Source organism: Ostrea edulis, chromosome 2 (genome assembly GCF_947568905.1).
Source record: "Ostrea edulis chromosome 2, xbOstEdul1.1, whole genome shotgun sequence".
Taxonomy (NCBI): Eukaryota; Metazoa; Mollusca; class Bivalvia; order Ostreida; family Ostreidae; genus Ostrea; species Ostrea edulis.
The window spans coordinates 91946166-91968008 of NC_079165.1; the positions used below are offsets into that span (position 1 = coordinate 91946166).

The 21843-nt window shown below is 33.2% G+C and overlaps 1 protein-coding gene across 2 annotated transcripts; it reads right to left on the reverse strand.

Moving 5' to 3' along the window:
- Positions 1-325: 325 nt before the first annotated feature.
- On the reverse strand, positions 326-21574 carry LOC125680322 (hypoxia up-regulated protein 1-like). 2 transcript variants are annotated; one of them, XM_048919801.2, is made up of 26 exons: positions 21409-21574; positions 20561-20629; positions 20225-20292; positions 20094-20125; positions 19782-19860; positions 19458-19612; positions 18996-19072; positions 18707-18835; positions 17386-17490; positions 16961-17033; positions 16215-16401; positions 15841-15975; positions 13368-13450; positions 11699-11831; positions 10898-11082; positions 10218-10359; positions 9985-10036; positions 9774-9862; positions 9460-9543; positions 8654-8860; positions 8102-8202; positions 7162-7372; positions 5540-5761; positions 4225-4453; positions 2353-2493; positions 326-1725 (listed from the first exon to the last, which is right to left on the reverse strand). In XM_048919801.2, exons 2-26 carry the CDS (start codon positions 20622-20624, stop codon positions 1634-1636), a joined length of 3075 nt encoding a protein of 1024 aa, XP_048775758.2. In that variant the 5' UTR covers positions 20625-20629; positions 21409-21574; the 3' UTR covers positions 326-1633. The 2 variants fall into 2 exon arrangements, with proteins under 2 accessions (XP_048775758.2, XP_056011452.1); XM_056155477.1 differs by lacking the exon at positions 9460-9543.
- Positions 21575-21843: the final 269 nt, after the last annotated feature.

A 21843-nucleotide genomic window follows, 5' to 3' on the forward strand; every position in this document is an offset into this window, starting at 1 on the left:
TTCTAACATCATCCACCACCTTGATCTCTGCCACATTTCAACAATCTGTCCAATTTTAATATCTTCCCCATTTCAATAATCTGTCCCATTTCTATAATCTCTGCCCCATTTCAATGATCTCTGCCCCATTTAAATCTGAGGATCAGTCCAATTAGGACTGTTGTAGTTTTTTATATACCAAAAAAGATACCCATATTGTACAAAATTTGGGATATAATCAAAATAAAACTGTTATTAAAAAAAATTGTATTTCAATTACTCAGGGGAAGGCAAACAATTTTGTTTTAAAGTTTTGCGCTTTAATAAAATAAACACAACAAAATTCTTCCATTTTTAAATATATTTTAAAAATATTTCATCAACAATAATTTAATGTTACAAGTGACAAAATCTCTGCACCATCTTTCTCAAGCTTTAATATCTTGTAATGTCGAACAATACAAAAATCTTTTATTTCACATACAGTGCTAAATGTGAACACAATCATTAATTTTTGCAAGGTCATTAACACCGTTCAGACCCTGTACTTTACCAGATAAATAACCAGATACACAGGGATGGGAATGTAATGGTGTAGTGTGTGATGTTTACAACGGACTCTAATGCACCAAATCCACTCAAAACACTCAGACATTGAACGTGGAATTAAATGAAGGATAATTCGACATTTCAAAAACTCTCATTCCAACACATTTCTCTTAATGCAAGTGTTTATGGTACCAATGATAACAATAACACATAAATCTACAACTCACCATTTATAGAAACATCATGTTCACACACACACACATGAGAAATCTTCATAAATAAATCAATACATTTCATACATAAAATATCTACAGTCACACAGCCTAAACATTCAAACCATCTAACCATTCACTCCATCAATGTTCAAACTCAACACTATAAAAATACCATGTACGATGTATAAAGAATTGAGATATCAAGGTCTTGCAAAAATCTCAACTAAGATCTAAATTTAGAAACAATGTAATTTTTTAAAACTCATCTATTGCAGATTTTCATACATGTAAATAAAGCATTTCTTGTTTACTTTAAACATACATGTAGCTATGCTTTAAGATGTTAGTGATGTGGAAGAAGAATTTTTATCTGTGAAAAGGATCACATAACTTAAAGATTTCATTAGCTTGTGTTCTTGTTAAAAAATGATACAAAAATCAAACAATCTGATCATTGAATAAAAGACTGTATTGTACGAGTAAGTGGACTGAAATCAGTGTATGCTGTCTTAAATCGGTAATTACAGAATGATATGTTGAAGAAACCAAAAAAACCTGTAGCCAGTGGAATTTTTACTGGTCGTTTAAGTTAAAAATGGTTGGCTTTTGTTTTTGAAAGTAAATCAATGTTAAAACAACACAGGTATACATTTCAATGTAATGCAATGGATGAACTATCATAGCGGTACTAGTAATGCTTTGGAAATAGTATGTTGGTCGAAATTCCATGTTACTAACCCCTCATCAAATGCATTTGAATTGACTATTTCAATAATTATTTTCTGCATGGTAAGCTTGTGATTTCTCATTTTTCAAAACCAACCAATCATGAACATTGTTACATGTATTGAGTAAGTTGTTCATAATATTATTCCTAATCTCCACCAGGGTTATAAGTCACTAGAATCATGTGTCACTGTGTCATCTGTTTCTTTTGTTTTCTCTGTGGTTTTATCTTGTGAGTTTTCCTGTTGATCACCATCTGAAATAAATTAAATCAAATAATCAGAATAAAAACCCTTGTTTATTTTCATCTTCATTATATCACATCCAACACAATCCTTTAAAAATGATTGGTGTTGTATTTACTAGTATGCTATACACCTAGAGAGACATTTATTGTTGTTATCTTACCCGTAGCTCATACCTAAACAAACACATCTGTAGTTCCTTATCTTACCTCATACCTAAACAAACACCTGTAGTTCCTTATCTTACCTCATACCTAAAGAAACACATGTAGTTCCTTATCTTACCTCATACCTAAACAAACACACCTGTAGTTCCTTATCTTACCTCATACCTAAACAAACACACCTGTAGTTCCTTCTCTTACCTCATACCTAAACACACACACCTGTAGTTCCTTATCTTACCTCATACCTAAACAAACACACCTGTAGTTCCTTATCTTACCTCATACCTAAACACACACCTGTAGTTCCTTATCTTACCTCATACCTAAACAAACACACCTGTAGTTCCTTATCTTACCTCATACCTAAACACACACCTGTAGTTCCTTATCTTACCTCATACCTAAACAAACACACCTGCAGTTCCTTATCTTACCTCATACCTAAACACACACCTGTAGTTCCTATCTTACCTAACTGAAGGATTTCTTCCTCCCCTTCTGATTTCTCCTCCCCTCGTTTTGATTTGGGCCTCCTCTTCGGAGCTTTGGTCTCTGTCTCAGGTGTATTTAACTGTGGCCCTTTTCCCTCACCATCGGATTTGGCATTCTCATCTGTTTGAATTGAAATGTGTATACAACACTATCAACAATACAGAATTTTATAAGTCTTATTTAATGTGTGTACAACACTATCAACAATTCAGAATTTTATAAGTCTTATTTAATGTGTGTACAACACTATCAACAATTCAGAATTTTATAAGTCTTATTTAATGTGTGTACAACACTATCAACAATTCAGAATTTTATAAGTCTTATTTAATGTGTATACAACACTATCAACAATACAGAATTTTATAAGACTTATTTAATGTGTGTACAACACTATCAACAATACAGAATTTTATAAGTCTTATTTAATGTGTGTACAACACTATCAATAATTCAGAATTTTAAAAGTCTTATTTAATGTGTGTACAACACTATCAACAATTCAGAATTTTATAAGTCTTATTTAATGTGTGTACAACACTATCAACAATTCAGAATTTTATAAGTCTTATTTAATGTGTGTACAACACTATCAAAAATACAGAATTTTATAAGTCTTATTTAATTAATGTGGATTTCGTATGGATTTCTTGTATTTCTATTTCAAAACTTCTGCAACCTACCAATATCATAATATTTATAAGTACCAATATCATGATATTCATAAGTACCAATATCATAATATTTATAAGTACCAATATCATGATATTCATAAGTACCAATATCATGATATTTATAAGTACCAATATCATATTTATAAGTACCAATATCATGATATTTATAAGTACCAATATCATGATATTCATAAGTACCAATATCATGATATTCATAAGTACCAATATCATGATATTTATAAGTACCAATATCATGATATTTATAAGTACCAATATCATATTTATAAGTACCAATATCATGATATTTATAAGTACCAATATCATAATATTTATAAGTACCAATATCATAATATTTATAAGTACCAATATCATGATATTTATAAGTACCAATATCATAATATTTATAAAATACTTAATCAATTGTTTTTGCCACATTAAGTATTTAATGCCAATTAATATGGACTTGTAATTTCACATTCTGGTGAATCCACATACATTTGCAATTAATATGTTAAGATTAATCAAGAACTAAGTATTTAAAAATGTGTTTAAATGGTACATTGTATATGTTACTGCCAATGTTTGTTATGATTTGAACATTGGATTGAGTTTCTCTGCACATCTGCCTGTGATATGTGATGTTCACCTGTTTACCTGTGATCTTGATTTTTACCTGTGATGTTTACCTGTGACTTGTGATGATTACCTGTGACCTGTGATGTTTACCTGTGATGATTACCTGTGACCTGTGATATTTACATGTGACCTGTGATGTTTACCTGTGATCTGTGATATTTACCTGTGATGTTTACCTATGACCTGTGATGTTTAAATGTGACCTGTGATGTTTACCTATGATCTGTGATGTTTACCTGTGATCTGTGATATTTACCCGTGATGTTTACCTATGACCTGTGATGTTTACCTGTGGTTTTTACCTGTGACCTGTGATGTTTAACTGTGACCTGTGATGTTTACCTGTGATCTGTGATATTTACCCGTGATGTTTACCTATGACCTGTGATGTTTACCTGTGGTGTTTAACTGTGACCTGTGATGTTTACCTATGACCTGTGATGTTTACCTGTGGTGTTTAACTGTGACCTGTGATGTTTACCTATGACCTGTGATGTTTACCTGTGACCTGTGATGTTTACCTGTGACCTGTGATGCTTACCTGTGGAGGAGTCTGTCTGGTTGGTATCTGTTTTGCTATCATTTGTGGCTGTGGTGTTTTTGCTGACTTTTGGTTTGGTTTTGGGACGATATAACTTGGCCTTGTTGATAAGGTATTTAACCTCTCTGTCCAGAGCTTGGTATTTCATGGCAACATCTTCCACCAACAGCTTGGGTTTCTCTGTCAGGGGGGTGATGTTTTGTTCCTTTGTCATGGTCTCTAACCATTGCTGTCAAATCAAGTTACGAGTTAAGTGCAAATTAAGGAGTTCTGCATTCATGGCTGACAAGTAGTAACATAACCGTGTTTCCTCACATAAATAAATCTAGCAATTATACAGTAAAACCTGTCTCATACAACAAGCACTGGGAAACATTAAGTACAGTGAAACCTGTCTAATTAGACATACACTGGGAAACATTAAGTACAGTGAAACCTGTCTCATACAACAAGCATTAGGAAACATTAAGTACAGTTAAACCTGTCTCACACAACAAGCACTGGGAAACATTAAGTACAGTGAAACCTGTCTCATACAACAAGCACTGGGAAACATGAAGTACAGTGAAACCTGTCTCACACAACAAGCACTGGGAAACATTAAGTACAGTGAAACCTGTCTAATTAGACATACATGTACACTGGGAAACATTAAGTACAGTAAAACCTGTCTCATACAACAAGCATTGGGAAACATTAAGTACAGTAAAACCTGTCTCATACAACAAGCACTGGGAAACATTAAGTACAGTAAAACCTGTCTCATACAACAAGCACTGGGAAACATTAAGTACAGTGAAACCTGTCTCATACAACAAGCACTGGGAAACATTAAGTACAGTGAAACCTGTCTCATACAACAAGCACTGGGAAACATTAAGTACAGTGAAACCTGTCTCACACAACAAGCACTGGGAAACATGAAGTACAGTGAAACCTGTCTCACACAACAAGCACTGGGAAACATGAAGTACAGTGAAACCTGTCTCACACAACAAGCACTGGGAAACATTAAGTACAGTGAAACCTGTCTAATTAGACATACATGTACACTGGGAAACAATTTTTTTGTTGGAATACAGTGTAAAAAACAATGAAAATATGAAAATTGAGAATAAAAATAAGGGTCAGAATGCCCAGTGAAACAAATTACACAGGTGTCAGATTAGACAGTTTCTTAGTACTATCTCTTGCATCAAACTGCTTTTTTTTTTGTACTATAAGTCTTATTTTCCCCTTAACTGATTCTTCTGATGTGGACCAATAACATATATTTATTTCTATCAATAAGCTTCTCTTGTCATTCATGACTTACATATGTTTCATTAATGAGTTTTTCCAGTGTGTTGCCTTCCACCTCGGTAAACATTGGATCCTCTCCTTGTGACAGATTCCGAACACTAACTAGGAAGAATTGAGATTGATTCAACATGGAGTTCAGTGCCTCGAGGGCCTTAGGACGTTCACGGAGTTCCTTCACTCGGTACACCAAGTCCTTCACAGCTTTCTTCAGTTCCTTCAACTTGTTCTTGAACACCTGTAAACAATGTCAACACAGTGTAGACTGCATTTAACAATCACTATATCATTAACAATCCAATAGGTATATATCTTCTTCCCTCTAATCAACAGACATATAGGCAGATGGATGAAAAACTATGTCAAAACTATCATGAATTCAGAGCAGATTTCATGGGTAATTCAGAGATATCTAGCTTTTTACCTTTTTCTTGGTGATTTACAGACTAGCTGTACTGAAATATCTAGCTTTTTACCTTTTTCTTGGTGTCAGATTTACAGATAAGCTGTACTGAGATATTTAGCTTTATACCTTTTTCTTGGGGATTTACAGATAAGCTGTACTGAGATATCTAGCTTTTTACCTTTTTCTTGGTGATTTACAGACTAGCTGTACTGAGATATCTAGCTTTTTACCTTTTTCTTGGTGTCAGATTTACAGATAAGCTGTACTGAGATATCTAGCTTTTTACCTTTTTCTTGGTGATTTACAGACTAGCTGTACTGAGATATCTAGCTTTTTACCTTTTTCTTGGTGTCAGATTTACAGAGAAGCTGTACTGAGATATCTAACTTTTTACCTTTTTCTTGGTGATTTACAGACTAGCTGTACTGAAATATCTAGCTTTTTACCTTTTTCTTGGTGTCAGATTTACAGAGAAGCTGTACTGAGATATCTAGCTTTTTACCTTTTTCTTGGTGATTTACAGATAAGCTGTACTGAGATATCTAGCTTTTTACCTTTTTCTTGGTGATTTACAGACTAGCTGTACTGAGATATCTAGCTTTTTACCTTTTTCTTGGAGTCAGATTTACAGATAAGCTGTACTGAGATATCTAGCTATTTACCTTTTTCTTGGTGATTTACAGACTAGCTGTACTGAGATATCTAGCTTTTTACTTTTTTCTTGGTGATTTACAAGTCTGGGATACTTTATTTATCTCTTGGTGGATCACAGGGAGGGAAGACTACTGAGATATATACATATTTACCTCTTTCTTGGTGATTTACAGACTAGCTGTACTGAGATATATACATATTTACCTCTTTCTTGTTGATTTACTGGCTAGCTGTACTGAGATATATACATATTTACCTCTGACTTGTTGATTTACTGGCTAATGTGCTTTTTTCGGTCAATAGCAGGCATGTTGTACTGAGATATCTTATCCTTTTACATCTCTCCTGACTACAACAGCTGCGATATTGATATGACCTCTTTCCTGGTGATTTACTGAGTACACTTTGTGAAATATCTGTTTTTACCTCATTCCTGAGGATATGTAACTTAGGACTAATAAAATGTCTTGAGATATCCAGAGATATAAATCTGACCTAAGATATCGCCGAGATATTGATATGACCTTTTTCCTGGTGATTTACAGGCTTGGACTACCGAGATATTGATCTTTCTTTACCTCTTTCTTGGCATCATCTTCCTGCTCATACATCCAATCTCCGGCGTCTGACAACATTTTGGCCAGCTCCTCTCTCTGTGTGGCTGTGGAGCACTTCTCGTGGTCTTCATCATGGATCTTGTCACCCATGTCATATATAAACGATTCTAGGTCATTCTTGGCGATCTCTAATAACTTCTTCTCCTTGTCCTTGGCTGTTAATTCAGCAAGTCTGAAAGTTTGCAGAGGCTTGTACTTCCAGTGTTATAATGGTTTTAATATAGCTGCTAAAATCAGCTAAATTTCACTGCTATAATCAGCTAGATTTCACTGCTATAATCAACTAGATTTCACTGCTAAAATCAACTAGATTTCACTGCTAAAATCAGCTAGATTTCACTGCTAAAATCAGCTAGATTTCATTGCTATAATTAGCTAGATTTCACTGCTAAATTCAACTAGATTTCACTGCTATAATCAGCTAGATTTCACTGCTGTAACCAGCTAGATTTTATTGCTAAAATCAACTAGATTTCACTGGTAAAATCAGCTAGATTTTACTGCTATAATTAGCTAGATTTCATTGCTAAAATCAGATAGATTTTATTGCTATAATTAACTAGATTTCACTGGTAAAATCAGCTAGATTTCACTGGTAAAATCAGTTTGATTTCACTGGTAAAATCAACTAGATTTCACTGGTAAAATCAGCTAGATTTCACTGGTAAAATCAGCTAGATTTCACTGGTAAAATCAACTAGATTTCACTGCTATAATCAGCTAGATTTCACAGCTTTAATCAGCTAGATTTCACTGCTAAAATCAGCTAGATTTCACTGCTATAATCAGCTAGATTTCACTGCTAAAATCAGCTAGATTTCACTGCTATAATCAGCTAGATTTCACTGCTATAATCAGCTAGATTTCAAACACCAGATTTAGAATATGGTGGTTAGCTTACCTTTTCTTGGATGCCTTAAATTTTTCGTTGGATACGGGTGGGATGTCAAAAGAGACATTTTCTGCTATTATATCCTCTTTGATGACCATTAATTTTGGAGCCTGTGAAGGGAAGAGATGTACTGGTTGTCACAAAACCTTAATATTTAACAGTTCTTATGTTCCATCTAATTCCATTTTTAACATCAATATCTGTAAATGTTCTTTCTAATTCCATATATTTGTAACAATAATAAACCTTTGTTGTTTCATGGTTTTATACATAGTTCTTGATATACGCGATGCTTAAGCTTTTAACTTGACAGATAATCCTATAATCATAATGAAATATTAATCATGATATAAACATAAGGAATGGAGGTCTAATTCTATCAATACTACAAATTCCCATATTCTTACATTGTTTATCTTCCTCCATATAAATACAACCACATGCTTACAGTGTTTATAAACGTCCATAACACAAACATTAATTCCGAGATATTAACATCAGTGACACCTCAGACATTGTTTACATTAATTCTGAGATATTAACATCAGTGACACCCCTAACCTTGGCCTCCTCTGTTTTGTTGTCCAATTTTGTCGCATTGTCAGCTTTCTCTGTGTTGTTTTTGTCAGTTTTCTGCGATTCCTTTTCATCAGTCTTCTTGTCATCGCTCTTCTCCTTATCATCGCTCTTCTCCTTGTCATCGCTCTTCTTCTCCTCTGTCGGTTTTTCTGTGGTGTCCTCTTTCTTTTTTTCTTCATCTGCTGGAATCTGTTACAGACGTACAACAGTTAGAATTTACAAACATCCTCCACTTCTAGTAATCAAATAACAAATATTCTAATTCATTGTCAATTCTGTTCCATTCTGTCAAGCACTTAAATCTGATTTTCTTTTCACGCAAGACTAAATCACGATATGCCAACATGAAAAAGATTCCGGTCATGTTCGATAAAAGATTCTATAGAACACATTTGTATTCACAGCTATAAATTTTATAAAAATAAAAATATATAAAGTGAAAATAATCTAAACTTCATCTAGCATTAACATGAAATGAAGCAAGCATACAACTAACCACTAAACACAGGTATACATATGAATGTACAAAATTCCCCTTACACCAATTATGAGTGGTAGATTAAATATGGAAATAACAAAGACGAAACATATTTTCACAGACAATGTAAACAAAACCTAATAATGGTATGTCATGTGTTAGTTTTAATTGTGTTAGAATAATTAGTGAATTTAACACAAACTTCACATTATTAATCAAGCCACTAAAATAACTGGAGTGAATGATAAATGATGTTAATAAGCAGTAAGAAACATATGCACAAAGACACAGGCTAGAGTTTTTCAGGAACCTTTCTTTCCCCCTTGTCCGGTTTTGGTTGTTGAGTGTCAGGTTCTTTTTTCTCCTCACCAGACTTGTCACTGGATTTGTCTCCCTTTATGCAAATAAAGCATGCATTATAAAAAAGAAAACCAAAACAACTGAACAAAAAGGCAGCAAAAAAAAACAAACAAATAAACCAAATCATCCAGTGCACACACTGAAAAAAACTCTTCTGCACATCATCTCTATGAGATATATAAATATACTCACAACAAAACCACCACTACCACTGTTAGTAAGAAAATTTTTTTTTCCCTAAAATCAACAAACGGGGATTATTACCTCCTGGGCAGTGTCATCAGTTGTTGGTTTTTTCTCCTCTTCCTTGCTATCTTTTCCTCCAAAAAATCCACTTAAGGTGTCACCAAGTTCTACATGAAATACAAAGTATAATGTACATTATCCATTTCTTTTAGGACAGATAAACTGTCAACAGCATTCTTCTAAGTTGCAAGTCCCCAAAGTTTCCAATCTGTACCGAATCTTTACTCACTCGACCATGTGGATTCCTCTGGTGCAGCCTCCTTCTCAAACACAAATTCCACCTGCGTGTACAGAAAACATGAATTAAAACATTACCGCTTTTTAATTGATTGTACTGGTCCATACATTGTGCATATCTTTTCACTTTGACTGACTTCAGAAGAAGTTTACACATATATGGACACTGAGAAGGCGACATCTGAATTGACCTGCACCCCTAACCACAGTAATAAGGATTCTCACCTTGTCCAGATGCAGGATTCCGTCTTCGTCCATTCTGAAGTGAGCCTTCACCCCTTTACTGTCCGCATTGTCCGCATGTTTTTTGAATGCAGTGTCCACCCCCTTCAGGTGATAGGTGTGGATCAGATGATTGGGGAAGGACCTAAATAGATTTCATACTTTGTAGAGTTTTACCAATAATAAACAAAACTTAAAGTCACAACATGAGCATGGAATAAACTTTATCTCAGTTTACAAGGATAATATTTCAGAAAGGCATATTATCAGAGATATATTTTGCTGTCTTTTTGGCATATACTTTTCATTTCTAATGTGTCATTTTTTTTTTTCAACAGAACAAAACTAAGGTTCATGATCCCTGTCTATTTATTTAAGCCCTGATTTATTTGTATTTCCTGGTTATCTTTTCTTTAATAACACCTCATGTTTTTGTATTTCTTAGAGTTTTTTCTCTTTGTAACACATGATTTATTTGTATATCCCTGATATATTTTTTTCTTTTTAACACCTGATGTTTTTGTAGTTCTTTGTGGGGGTTTTCCCCTCTCTATAACACCTTTTTTCCCATATTTTTTCTCTTAGTAACATATGATTTATTTGTATAACCTGGTTATATTTTTTTTCTATGTAACACCTGACCCATTTGTATTTTAACTGTAACATTTCTTTGCATCACTTACTTCAAATCCTCAGCACTCAGAAAACTCAGGTCTCCATAGGTGACGTTGAAGGAGAAATCTTTCAGATGCTTATTAAACGTCATCACTTTCTTTTGAGGGTAAGGATTCATTCTACCAAATAATGTCCTTTTAACTGTTTTAGGTTTGTCCTCAGTGTTTTCAGCAGTTTGTTTCTCAAACTCAACCTGTAACCAAAATCCAGGGGTCAAGGTCAAGTTTAACATTAGTTCAACACAATAGGAAATTTATACATACATGTATTCTCTGTGAGATTACGGAGTTAAGTAGTACGAAACCTCTGTGTAAGGAGCTGCTCCTCTTATAGCTCAAGGAGAATTTCAAGAATATGTATAGTCATACAATTTCAATGACACCATCATTTCATGGTCTACTTTTGGAATGTAACACACCTCATGTCTACTTTTGGAATGTAACACATCTTGTGTCTATTTTTGGAATGTAACACACCTCATGTCTATTTTTAGAATATAACACACCTCATGTCTATTTTTGGAATGTTACACACTTCACTCTCAAAATGCATCGACTGACACACTTGATTATCCCTAGATAGGTGATGTACTCGTATAAATCAGGTGACAAAGAACTAAAAACAAATGCGTGGACACAAAGAAGCTACTAAAACAAATGAGTGGACACATAGATGCTATCTAAACCTCATCATGGATGCACATAAAGATGTTCCAGGAGTTTACAACAAAAGATGATAATATACAGGCATAGATCAGGACAAACCAACTGAGTGATTCATGTGACTCGAGATCTCTCGCTCATACTCACCACAATAGGATAATGACATGCATCTTTGATCAAGAACTTTTTGACTTTGAATCCTTTTCCGAGATCGGCAGCATGATAAACTGCCCCCATAGCAGCAGCTTCATCTGTGTTGATGCTTTTACCCAGGACATCTCTGTTTAATGATAAAAAAATCAACATCAATAACAGAGAAGTGATTGACTGATTGACGTATATTTGTTTCATGTCCCTCTCGAGAATATTTCACTCATATGGAGACATCAACATTGCCAGTGAAGGGCTGCAAAATTTAGGCCTATGCTCGGCAATTACGGCCTTTGAGCAGGGAGGGATCTTTATTGTGCCCCACCTGCTGTGACATGGGGCCTTGGTTTTTGCTGTCTCATCCGAAGGACGGCCACATTTAGTCACCTTTTATGACAAGCAAGGGATACTGACCTATTTTTACCCGGATCCCCACATCAGTCTGCACACACAATAGAACCACACAAAACAGCAATCTGTTAGATGGGGGTGGGGTGTTAAATGGAAGAGAGCTGTCCTGATAATCCCCCCACCCCGGGCTGTGTCCCTGCTGTATTTACATAATGTTTTTAAGTTCCTTATTACTTCTATAGCTGGTGTCAATTTTGAGAGAGAGAAATATTCTGAAGCAGACAAAAGAGACAAATTTTGTTTGTTTTAGTATCATTTCATATTACCATAGACAGATTGCTGTTGAACATCATTAAACTGACTATCCTCCCCCACAAATCCAGCACATGGTAATTACTTAATTATGAAGGTAATCAGCTGACATTCATTATATTCTCCAAACAAATAGAAGTAATCATGAAAAAATATGAGTACTAGTAATTCAATTTGTAATTTAAGGTAATCGAGTATATTAAGAAATAAGCCTATGCTAAATCTTGTGATTACTCTCTGATTACATTTACCTGTAACAAATATTTTTCTAAAATTATATTTACCTTAATCTGACATGAAAATTATTATTAATAAAGTGAAATTTTTACAACTAAACAGCAAAGGTTTTTTGTTGGTAGCATGCCTGTAGGGTGCCCAATTATATCTATTTAAACAAACTCATAAACTCCAAATATTGAATATCTATAGTGTAACTACACCATACATATACTTGTAGCAGATTGCAGTTAACGAGAATAGGATGATCAATATACAATTTAAATACTATCAACAGTTCATATATCTTCTTGCATTTTCCTCGTATTAATAAAATAATTACAGTTCAGTTCCTACTTTGTGGTAATTCAGTTAGAGCTATTCGTTACAGCTGGCGGGTGATCTGTATCTACACAAACTTAACTGTCTCCATTTACACCTCAAAAAGCAAATAATGATTCAATATTTGAAACTTGTAGTAAGTGTACTCAATGAAAACGACATCAGAGAAGACATGGTGACTAAAAAAATTTTTTCAAATTTCCATAAAGATATAAGCAGCTCGTAAAATCAGTTGGACTCAAACTTTATGTTTAATCAGACAGATAGATGCAAACAACATAAAGTGACTGTAATTTACACTTATAAATAAAATCCGAAAGAAAGCACATTAAATTCAATTGTAATTTACCATCCACATCAAAAAGTAATTTGATGTAAATTTAAATCACTTTAAACAAGTAACTGACCATATGTTCAAAATCTGACCTGGTCAGTGTTAACTAACCTTTTCAGGTACTTCAGTAACATCTCCTGCACCTTTGGTACTCTAGTTCCACCACCCATCAAAATCACATCACTAATTTCTGGCTGCAAGGCAAAGACAATGTAAAATCAAAACCAAGCATTCATTCATAAAACAACAGCCATCTAAAGAGTAGACTTTTATGTACCACCTCTATGTGTATGTATTGTACTCTCACTGTGTATGTATTGTACTTTCACTGTGTAGGTACTGTACTTTTACTATGTGTGTATGTATTGAACTTTCACTATGTGTATCTATTGTACTTTCACTGTGTATGTATTGTACTTTCACTGGGTATGTATTGTACTTTCACTGTGTATGTATTGTACTTTCACTGGGTATGTATTGTACTTTCACTGTGTATGTATTGAACTTTCACTATGTGTATCTATTGTACTTTCACTGTGTATGTATTGTACTTTCACTGGGTATGTATTGTACTTTCACTGTGTATGTATTGAACTTTCACTGTGTGTATCTATTGTACTTTCACTGTGTATGTATTGTACTTTCACTATGTGTATGTATTGTACTTTCACTGTGTATGTATTGTACTTTCACTATGAACCGTGTATTTATTGTACTTTCATTATGCGTATCTATTGTACTTTCACCATGTGCATCTATTGTACTTTCACTATGTGTATTTTCTGTACTTTCACTATGAATTGTGTGTTTATTGTACTTTCACTATGTGTATTTATTGTACTTTTACTGTGTGTATTTATTGTACTTTTACTGTGTATGTATTGTACTCTCACTATGTGTATGTATTGTACTCTCACTATGTGTATGTATTGTACTTTCACTATATGCATCTATTGTACTTTCACTGTGTATGTATTGTACTTTTACTATGTGTGTATGTATTGTACTTTCACTATGTGTATGTATTGTACTTTCTCTATGTGTACGTATTGAACTTTCACTATGTGTATCTATTGTACTTTCACTATGTGTATTTTCTGTACTTTCACTTTGAATTGTGTGTTTATTGTACTTTCACTATGTGTATTTATTGTACTTTCACTATCTGCATACATGCCAACTTTCCCGATTTGTGCGGGATTTTCCCGATTTGAAGCAGTTGAAAAGGCAAATCCCGATATCCCGATCGGGATTGCAAAAATACCCCGAAATCCCGATTTTCTAAAAATATCTCCCATTTTACGACAACAAACCCCCATTTCCAACCGGAATTTGAAATCCCGCGTCATTTCTGAACTGGCCAATCAGAAATCGGGACAATAGTCAGCCATTGCTGTTTACCTGTGTCGCATGGTACCGGAGTGATGTAATTTACTTGGTCTGCCTGTGTCGGGGTGCTTAATGGACAGTGCGAAGCATGTTTTGATAGTAATTAATCAGGAAGACGGATTTCAAATTGACATATCCTTTACACAAACGTGAATGGCAATGATAATAGTGTCACCACGAAACAATCGGACATTCCCGATTTTTGCCTCTCGCTGACAGCATCCAAAATATGCAATATTAAAGGTACGTAAAATATATGTTTTTCCAACTATGATAATATAGGCTACCCGAATCTATCTGTCTATAGCAATGTATTACATAGTCTATATAGTGTAGTATTCAATAGACTTTGTGATGCGTAATTTGCACAAGTCTGTACTGAATTTTTATTTTTATATTAGTATTTTACAAGTAAAAACGTATATTTTGATGTGTGTTTTCCTGGTAATTATTTCAGATGTCATGGGTACAAAGGTTTTGTTCGCAAACTTCACAGCAGGGCAGATCACTCCTTTTCTGGTTGCAATGCAGATTGTTCCACCAGACTCTGCAAGCCCATGAAATTGTTTACAGACAAGCAAGATCGCCTTTGTAGTCGTACCTAAATGCATGTGCTTTAATTTAAATGTTGATATATAGACCAGTCAATGTGTATATGGTGTAAAAGGATGCAACTTCAAGTATTATTTGATATGTATGTGACTTGTTGGAGAGGATTTTTTGCTGAATAGATGATTTTAATAAAATACTTATCTATATCTTTCAAAGTTTTTTTTTTATATAGTTTTGTTAAAGTTTATGGTCAAACACACTTGATGTATGATACATGTATAATGATTAGATTGATATTTTATTTAAAAAGACAAATATTTATTTTCATGGTAAAATGTGAATTTTGAGCGTTGAAAAAAGGTCGTCGCGCGCAAAATCCCCCATGGGGATTTTCAAAAGTTGGCATGTATGTATCTGTATCTATTGTACTTTCACTATGTGTATTTTCTGTACTTTCACTATGAACCGTGTATTTATTGTACTTTCATTATGTGTATCTATTGTACTTTCACTATGTGCATCTATTGTACTTTCACTATGTGTATTTTCTGTACTTTCACTATAAATTGTGCATTTATTATACTTTCATTATGTGTATTTATCAAACTTTCACACTTCATACAGTACTACTATCATGTCATACCAGTGTAACTTGTGATGTTTTCAGTGCATCCTCAATAGGTTGTATGACCCGTTCAAACAAATCTTTGTTCATCTCCTCAAATTCTTCACGAGTGACCTTTGCCTTGAAATCTATGTCCTCTAGCAAGCCCTCCACCTAGTGGACAAATCATATTATTAATGATAAAGTAAGTTGACAAAACTTGCACACTTTTTTGTCACTTTTTAATATAACACTTGGTACATATAAATGAACTGCATATTGAACATTGCAATTCTTCTATAACCTCAAGTAATTTTTTTTCTTAATTAGGGGAATACAAATCACTGTAGAGAATGTGATTTAATTCCTTTAATATATCGTGATAGTATTGACAGATGTAGATGAAGACTTACTTGTGCCGTGTGGTCTGCATTTGCACTGAGGACTTTTTTAACCCTGTTGGCCTCCTTGAACAGTTTGCCCATGGCCCTGTCATTTGTGAAGACATCAGTCTTGGTTTTCTTTTGAGCATTAAACAATTTTGCCAGGTGCTCTCTCAATCGTAGCGTCATCTCCAGCCCTCCCAATGATTTGTCAAACCTAATTTGTATATATACTAAACATTAGGTGTTTTATTTCCTTTGTTTTGCTGATCATGTGAACAGCAGGCAGTTCTGCTGTCAGGCATAGAGAAAGCTACAATGTATTCATTATATTTCTCCACGCCATGAATCAGTTCATTCGAACCGAAAATTACTGGTAGGAATTCATTCATCTTTTAGTTCTCAACTTCACTTCCTGAGTCATAAATAGAATCCTATAATTGGTGACATAATATGAGCCATTCCTAGCAAAAAAGAATCTTATTTTATCCAACAATGTTTTTCATAAAATGTCATAATGAAAATATGTGATGTCATTCTTTTTGGCATACTTGTAAAGAAAAAGGTCTTGATTACTAATCAAGGATTGGTTGTCATCTTTCATTGACTGTAATATTTTAACGACAATCAACATTGCTCTAATATTTTGAAGGATGTTCCCTATAGTTCACAATTTAGCACTAATATACATGTACTTAAGGACCCTTTTTGCTAGGAACGGCTCATATCATGAATATTCACACAGTAAAGGTTTTTGTGCTCTTCCAGAATCTTACCCTACTCCCTTGATGACAAGCTGAGGATTGGTCTCTACTCGGTCTCCTTCTTTAGTTTTCACCATCTGGTATGCTGTACGAAATAAATACATCATCCACATAAAATACATGTAATTTAAAACAATATATTTGTAAATTTATCAATATAGTAAAATATGTATAAACAATATATTTGTAATTTATCATATTGGTAAAATATGTGTAAACAATACATTTGTGGATTTATCACTATGGTAACATATGTATAAACAATATATTTGTAATTTATCATTTTCAAAATTAGTACAATATGTGTATATAATATATTTATGGATTTATTAATGGATGTGCATTAAAACAATGTATTTGTTGGATTTTCATTGCAGCATGAATTAAACCTTGGTTTTGGTCATACACTTACAAATTACAGATTAAATTGTACTTACATACTACTGTGGCGGTCGTGCTTGTGGCACCCGCATCATAAAACATATAGTACTGTGCCGTGGTGTTGAACATCTTTCTCCTGAACACACCATAGTTCAAGGCAACTGACAAAACAACAATAAATCTATCAAATTGGTATGTTATACTTTTAATGTACACTCTGTATAGTAATGGATAGTCACAATACAGATTGTCAATTTATACTTGTCAATTTATAGTAATGGAAAGTTACAATTCAGATTGTCGATTTACACTTGTTGATTTAAACTGATGATGAAATATTTCAAGAGCTTATTTCTGTCTACTATACTTCACACGAGTGTATTTTCAGTGAATTACGAATTACTAGTTGATACTGAGCGTATTTTCAGTGTATTACTAGTTAATATTGAGTGTATTTTCAGTGATTTACTAGTTAATATTGAGTGTATTTTCAGGGAATTACTAGTTAATATTGAGTGTATTTTCAGTGAATTACTAGTTAATATTAAGTGTATTTTCAGTGTATTACTAGTTAATATTGAGTGTATTTTCAGGGAATTACTAGTTAATATTGAGTGTATTTTCAGGGAATTACTAGTTAATATTGAGTGTATTTTCAGTGAATTACTAGTTAATATTAAGTGTATTTTCAGTGTATTACTAGTTAATATTGAGTGTATTTTCAGGGAATTACTAGTTAATATTGAGTGTATTTTCAGTGAATTACTAGTTAATATTGAGTGTATTTTCAGTGAATTACTAGTTAATATTGAGTGTATTTTCAGTGAATTACTAGTTAATATTGAGTGTATTTTCAGGGAATTACTAGTTAATATTAAGTGTATTTCAGTGAATTACTAGTTAATATTGAGTGTATTTTCAGTGAATTACTAGTTAATATTGAGTGTATTTTCAGTGAATTACTAGTTAATATTGAGTGTATTTTCAGTGAATTACTAGTTAATATTGAGTGTATTTTCAGTGAATTACAGTTAATATTGAGTGTATTTTCAGTGTATTACTAGTTAATATTGAGTGTATTTTCAGTGAATTACTAGTTAATATTGAGTGTATTTTCAGTGAATTACTAGTTAATATTAAGTGTATTTTCAGTGAATTACTAGTTAATATTAAGTGTATTTTCAGTGAATTACTAGTTAATATTGAGTGTATTTTCAGTGAATTACTAGTTAATATTGAGTATATTTTCAGTGTATTACTAGCTAATATTGAGTGTATTTTCAGTGTATTACTAGTTAATATTGAGTGTATTTTCAGTGTATTACTAGTTAATATTGAGTGTATTTTTAGTGAATTACTAGTTAATATTGAGTGTACCTGCAACATTGTCACTGAGAAGCTGTAGGACATTAATTCCCACCATCTCTGCTGCCTCTTTCACGGCCTGTCTCTCTGCCTGGGTGAAGTAGGAGGGGACAGTGATAACAGCATCAGATATAGGGTTGTCTGGGAAAAGCAAAGCATTGTGGGTAAAACAGGGTCATTCCAAATGCTGCAGAGAATCACCTACTCGTGTGTACATTCTAGTACTGCTAGACAGTCAAAAATTTCATCTTCAATTGAACAAAAATTAAATACTTTATTTGGAGTAAAGTGAAAAAGTTACCTGCAAATGATTCGGCTGAACTCTTGGCTTTCTCTAACACCATAGCTAACATTTCCTCGGGACTGTATGTGGTCTCACTACAAGAGTCATTGAAACGTTGATGCATAACCACTATACACCGAGTATCAAAACAAGGAGTCATTCTATACATCGATACGTAACCACAGACTTATGTAGGATTAGCATACAGTTTCACTACCAGGAGTTATTGAAACATTGATACATATTGTTCTTCTTCTTTCTTTTTTTTTTTTTTAACAAATATGTAGGTCCGTGTTTGGTCTCATGATGAAAAGTCAATATGTAACCACATATGTATGTGGTCTTCTAAATGAATTCAATAAAATGTGAGTTGGTAAAAAGCCTTTCAGGGAGGGATACAGGGTTTTACTTGTGCAACTTTCATCTCACTAAGTATGTTGAAATGATGGGTGTATTTGAATGTACACACGAGTCACTTACTCATCTGTTTTAAACAGCGGTGTTCCTCGTTCTTCATCCTTGATTAAGTTATAGTATGGGAATCTTTTTCTGTATAAATCTACTTGTGGGTCATCAAACCGCTTTCCCACTATCTGTGTCAAGTACCAGTATGCCTTTTTCGGTATTTTCACTGCCTGTAATTGTTTTATTGATGTTATCATGAAGCTTCTGCAAAACTTCACCTTCAGTCAATTCAACATCTTAATCCAATTCTGCATTTCTATTTTAACACATCCTAATACCTGTACATGACATGTCGATCTAGCTTAATATGAAAAAAGATTTGCATCATAATCAACATACCGTGCTTTCTGCTGCTGTACCATACAGACGCTCTCCGTCTCTCAGGGCCACAATTGTCGATGTCTTTCTTGAGGATTCACTGAAAATAAAAACAAATCATGAGATACTACTGTTTGATAACACTGAACAATTCATGTACTGTTACTTTAAAATCAGTTATACAAATAAATAAATTCTATGTCTTCTAGTCTTATGTAATCCTCCATTTTATATAATACAAGTAAGCTAACACAAACAGTCAACATTTTGATTGAGATCTACTTCAAAATAAAATAAAGTAAAAACAGTTTCATAAGATAAAAAAAACCTCACTCATTCAGAACTATTTCCATTGGAACACCAGGCTGAAAAATAAAAGAAAAGTATTAATTAGAAGGTTCTCTCCTCTCTCTTAGAATAACTCATCATATTCAACAAAGCTGTGGGTGTTTTTAGAGTCTAACCTTGACAAGGCCCATCTTCATAAATTCACTCCCAAGGTCAATAGACATCACAGCAAGACTGGCACCATCTACATGAACACATAGTTGGTTTTTTTATTAATGTTATGTTCACAACAATACTCCATGAAATAAAAAAAATTCTACCAATGATGAAATCATATTTCATATACATGTACATGATTGGAGAATTCATATGTTCTCTTTAATATCAATGCAGATTTGCTTTTAAGAGTATGATAGTAATTTATATATCTTTTTTTAAACTACAAGGTGATGAATTCCCATATTGGATCACAAACTCTAAATATAATCACATATACAATTTTTAATACTTACAAGCAACAGGCAGCATCAGGCTAATTAGTGCTAGCAAAGCTAGCTGTCTTTGTATGGAGTGCATTGATACTATAATATAAATTAGTAAATAATATCAATCTTGATAGAAACACATTAACTGTGATGTGCACACATTGAAATTTGAATCAATATGAAAACTAGGAAGTATTACATAGTAGCAAGGCTTAATTACCCTGTGGCTAATATGGTGACAAATGGTCCTGATAATCATCAAACACAACTAAGTGCGAATTGTCAATTCTCAATCTTATATTATAATGCATTACTTTTTGCAAAAGAAAATAACTTTTTTTTTAAAATTATCTAAACTGCAAGTTCCTGTCAATGACTAATTGACTGATACTGCATAATTTCCTCAAAAGGCAGTTGCTAAACATAAATGCAGTTCTCTTTAAGCTCACATGAATCACCTACTACATAACATTGAATAACTATTTTATGTACACCTTGCTTTCAACATGTATATTATCATATATATATATATATATATATATATATATATATATATATATATATATATAATTCAATCTAACTCCATTCAAACGACAAAGCATCTCGATGTAACATATGCAAAAATTAACATTATTTGTGTTTTAATAAATCACAAACAATTGAATACTTATTTTTTGAAATACTTTGTTCCTAACTTCATATCAATACACACACACAAAGTATACATTCATGATTATAATGAAATTCATGATATTGACATACGAATTAAAGAATCAGCTGGTACGCACTGTAGTAAACAACACGTGGATTTTACTTTCAAGATTCTGTTCAGTTTCCAATGGTGAACCAGCTGTTGATATTTTTAATTCACTTACCGACTGACAAATGCCTCCTGAATGTTATCTTATATTTTCCTGATGAAGTTATCTCTTTTAGTTGATGCAATGTGCGAGTTATTTTTGTGAACCGGCAAATGTGGCAACTCTTGATTGGAAGCTGTCCTATTCCGGTTCTGCGCAACTGTTGCTACACGTAAACTTCCGTTTGAGATGTAAAACCAAATATGTCGACAGACAAATATCCGTACTATTATCATTATAAAAGTAGGCTTAGTTATGAAAAATGGCATTATCCTGTTATTCCCTCCGCGGAGCGAATAATATTTGACGTTGTTGACGTTATTTCTTAATTTGTTTTCGTACTAAATTTGTGCATTTTTAAAGATTTATCAAAAGAAATGATCTTTAATTCGTTTTTTTCTTCTAAATCCCAGTAACTTTTCCCTGTGATTTACAAAAAAAAATTAAATA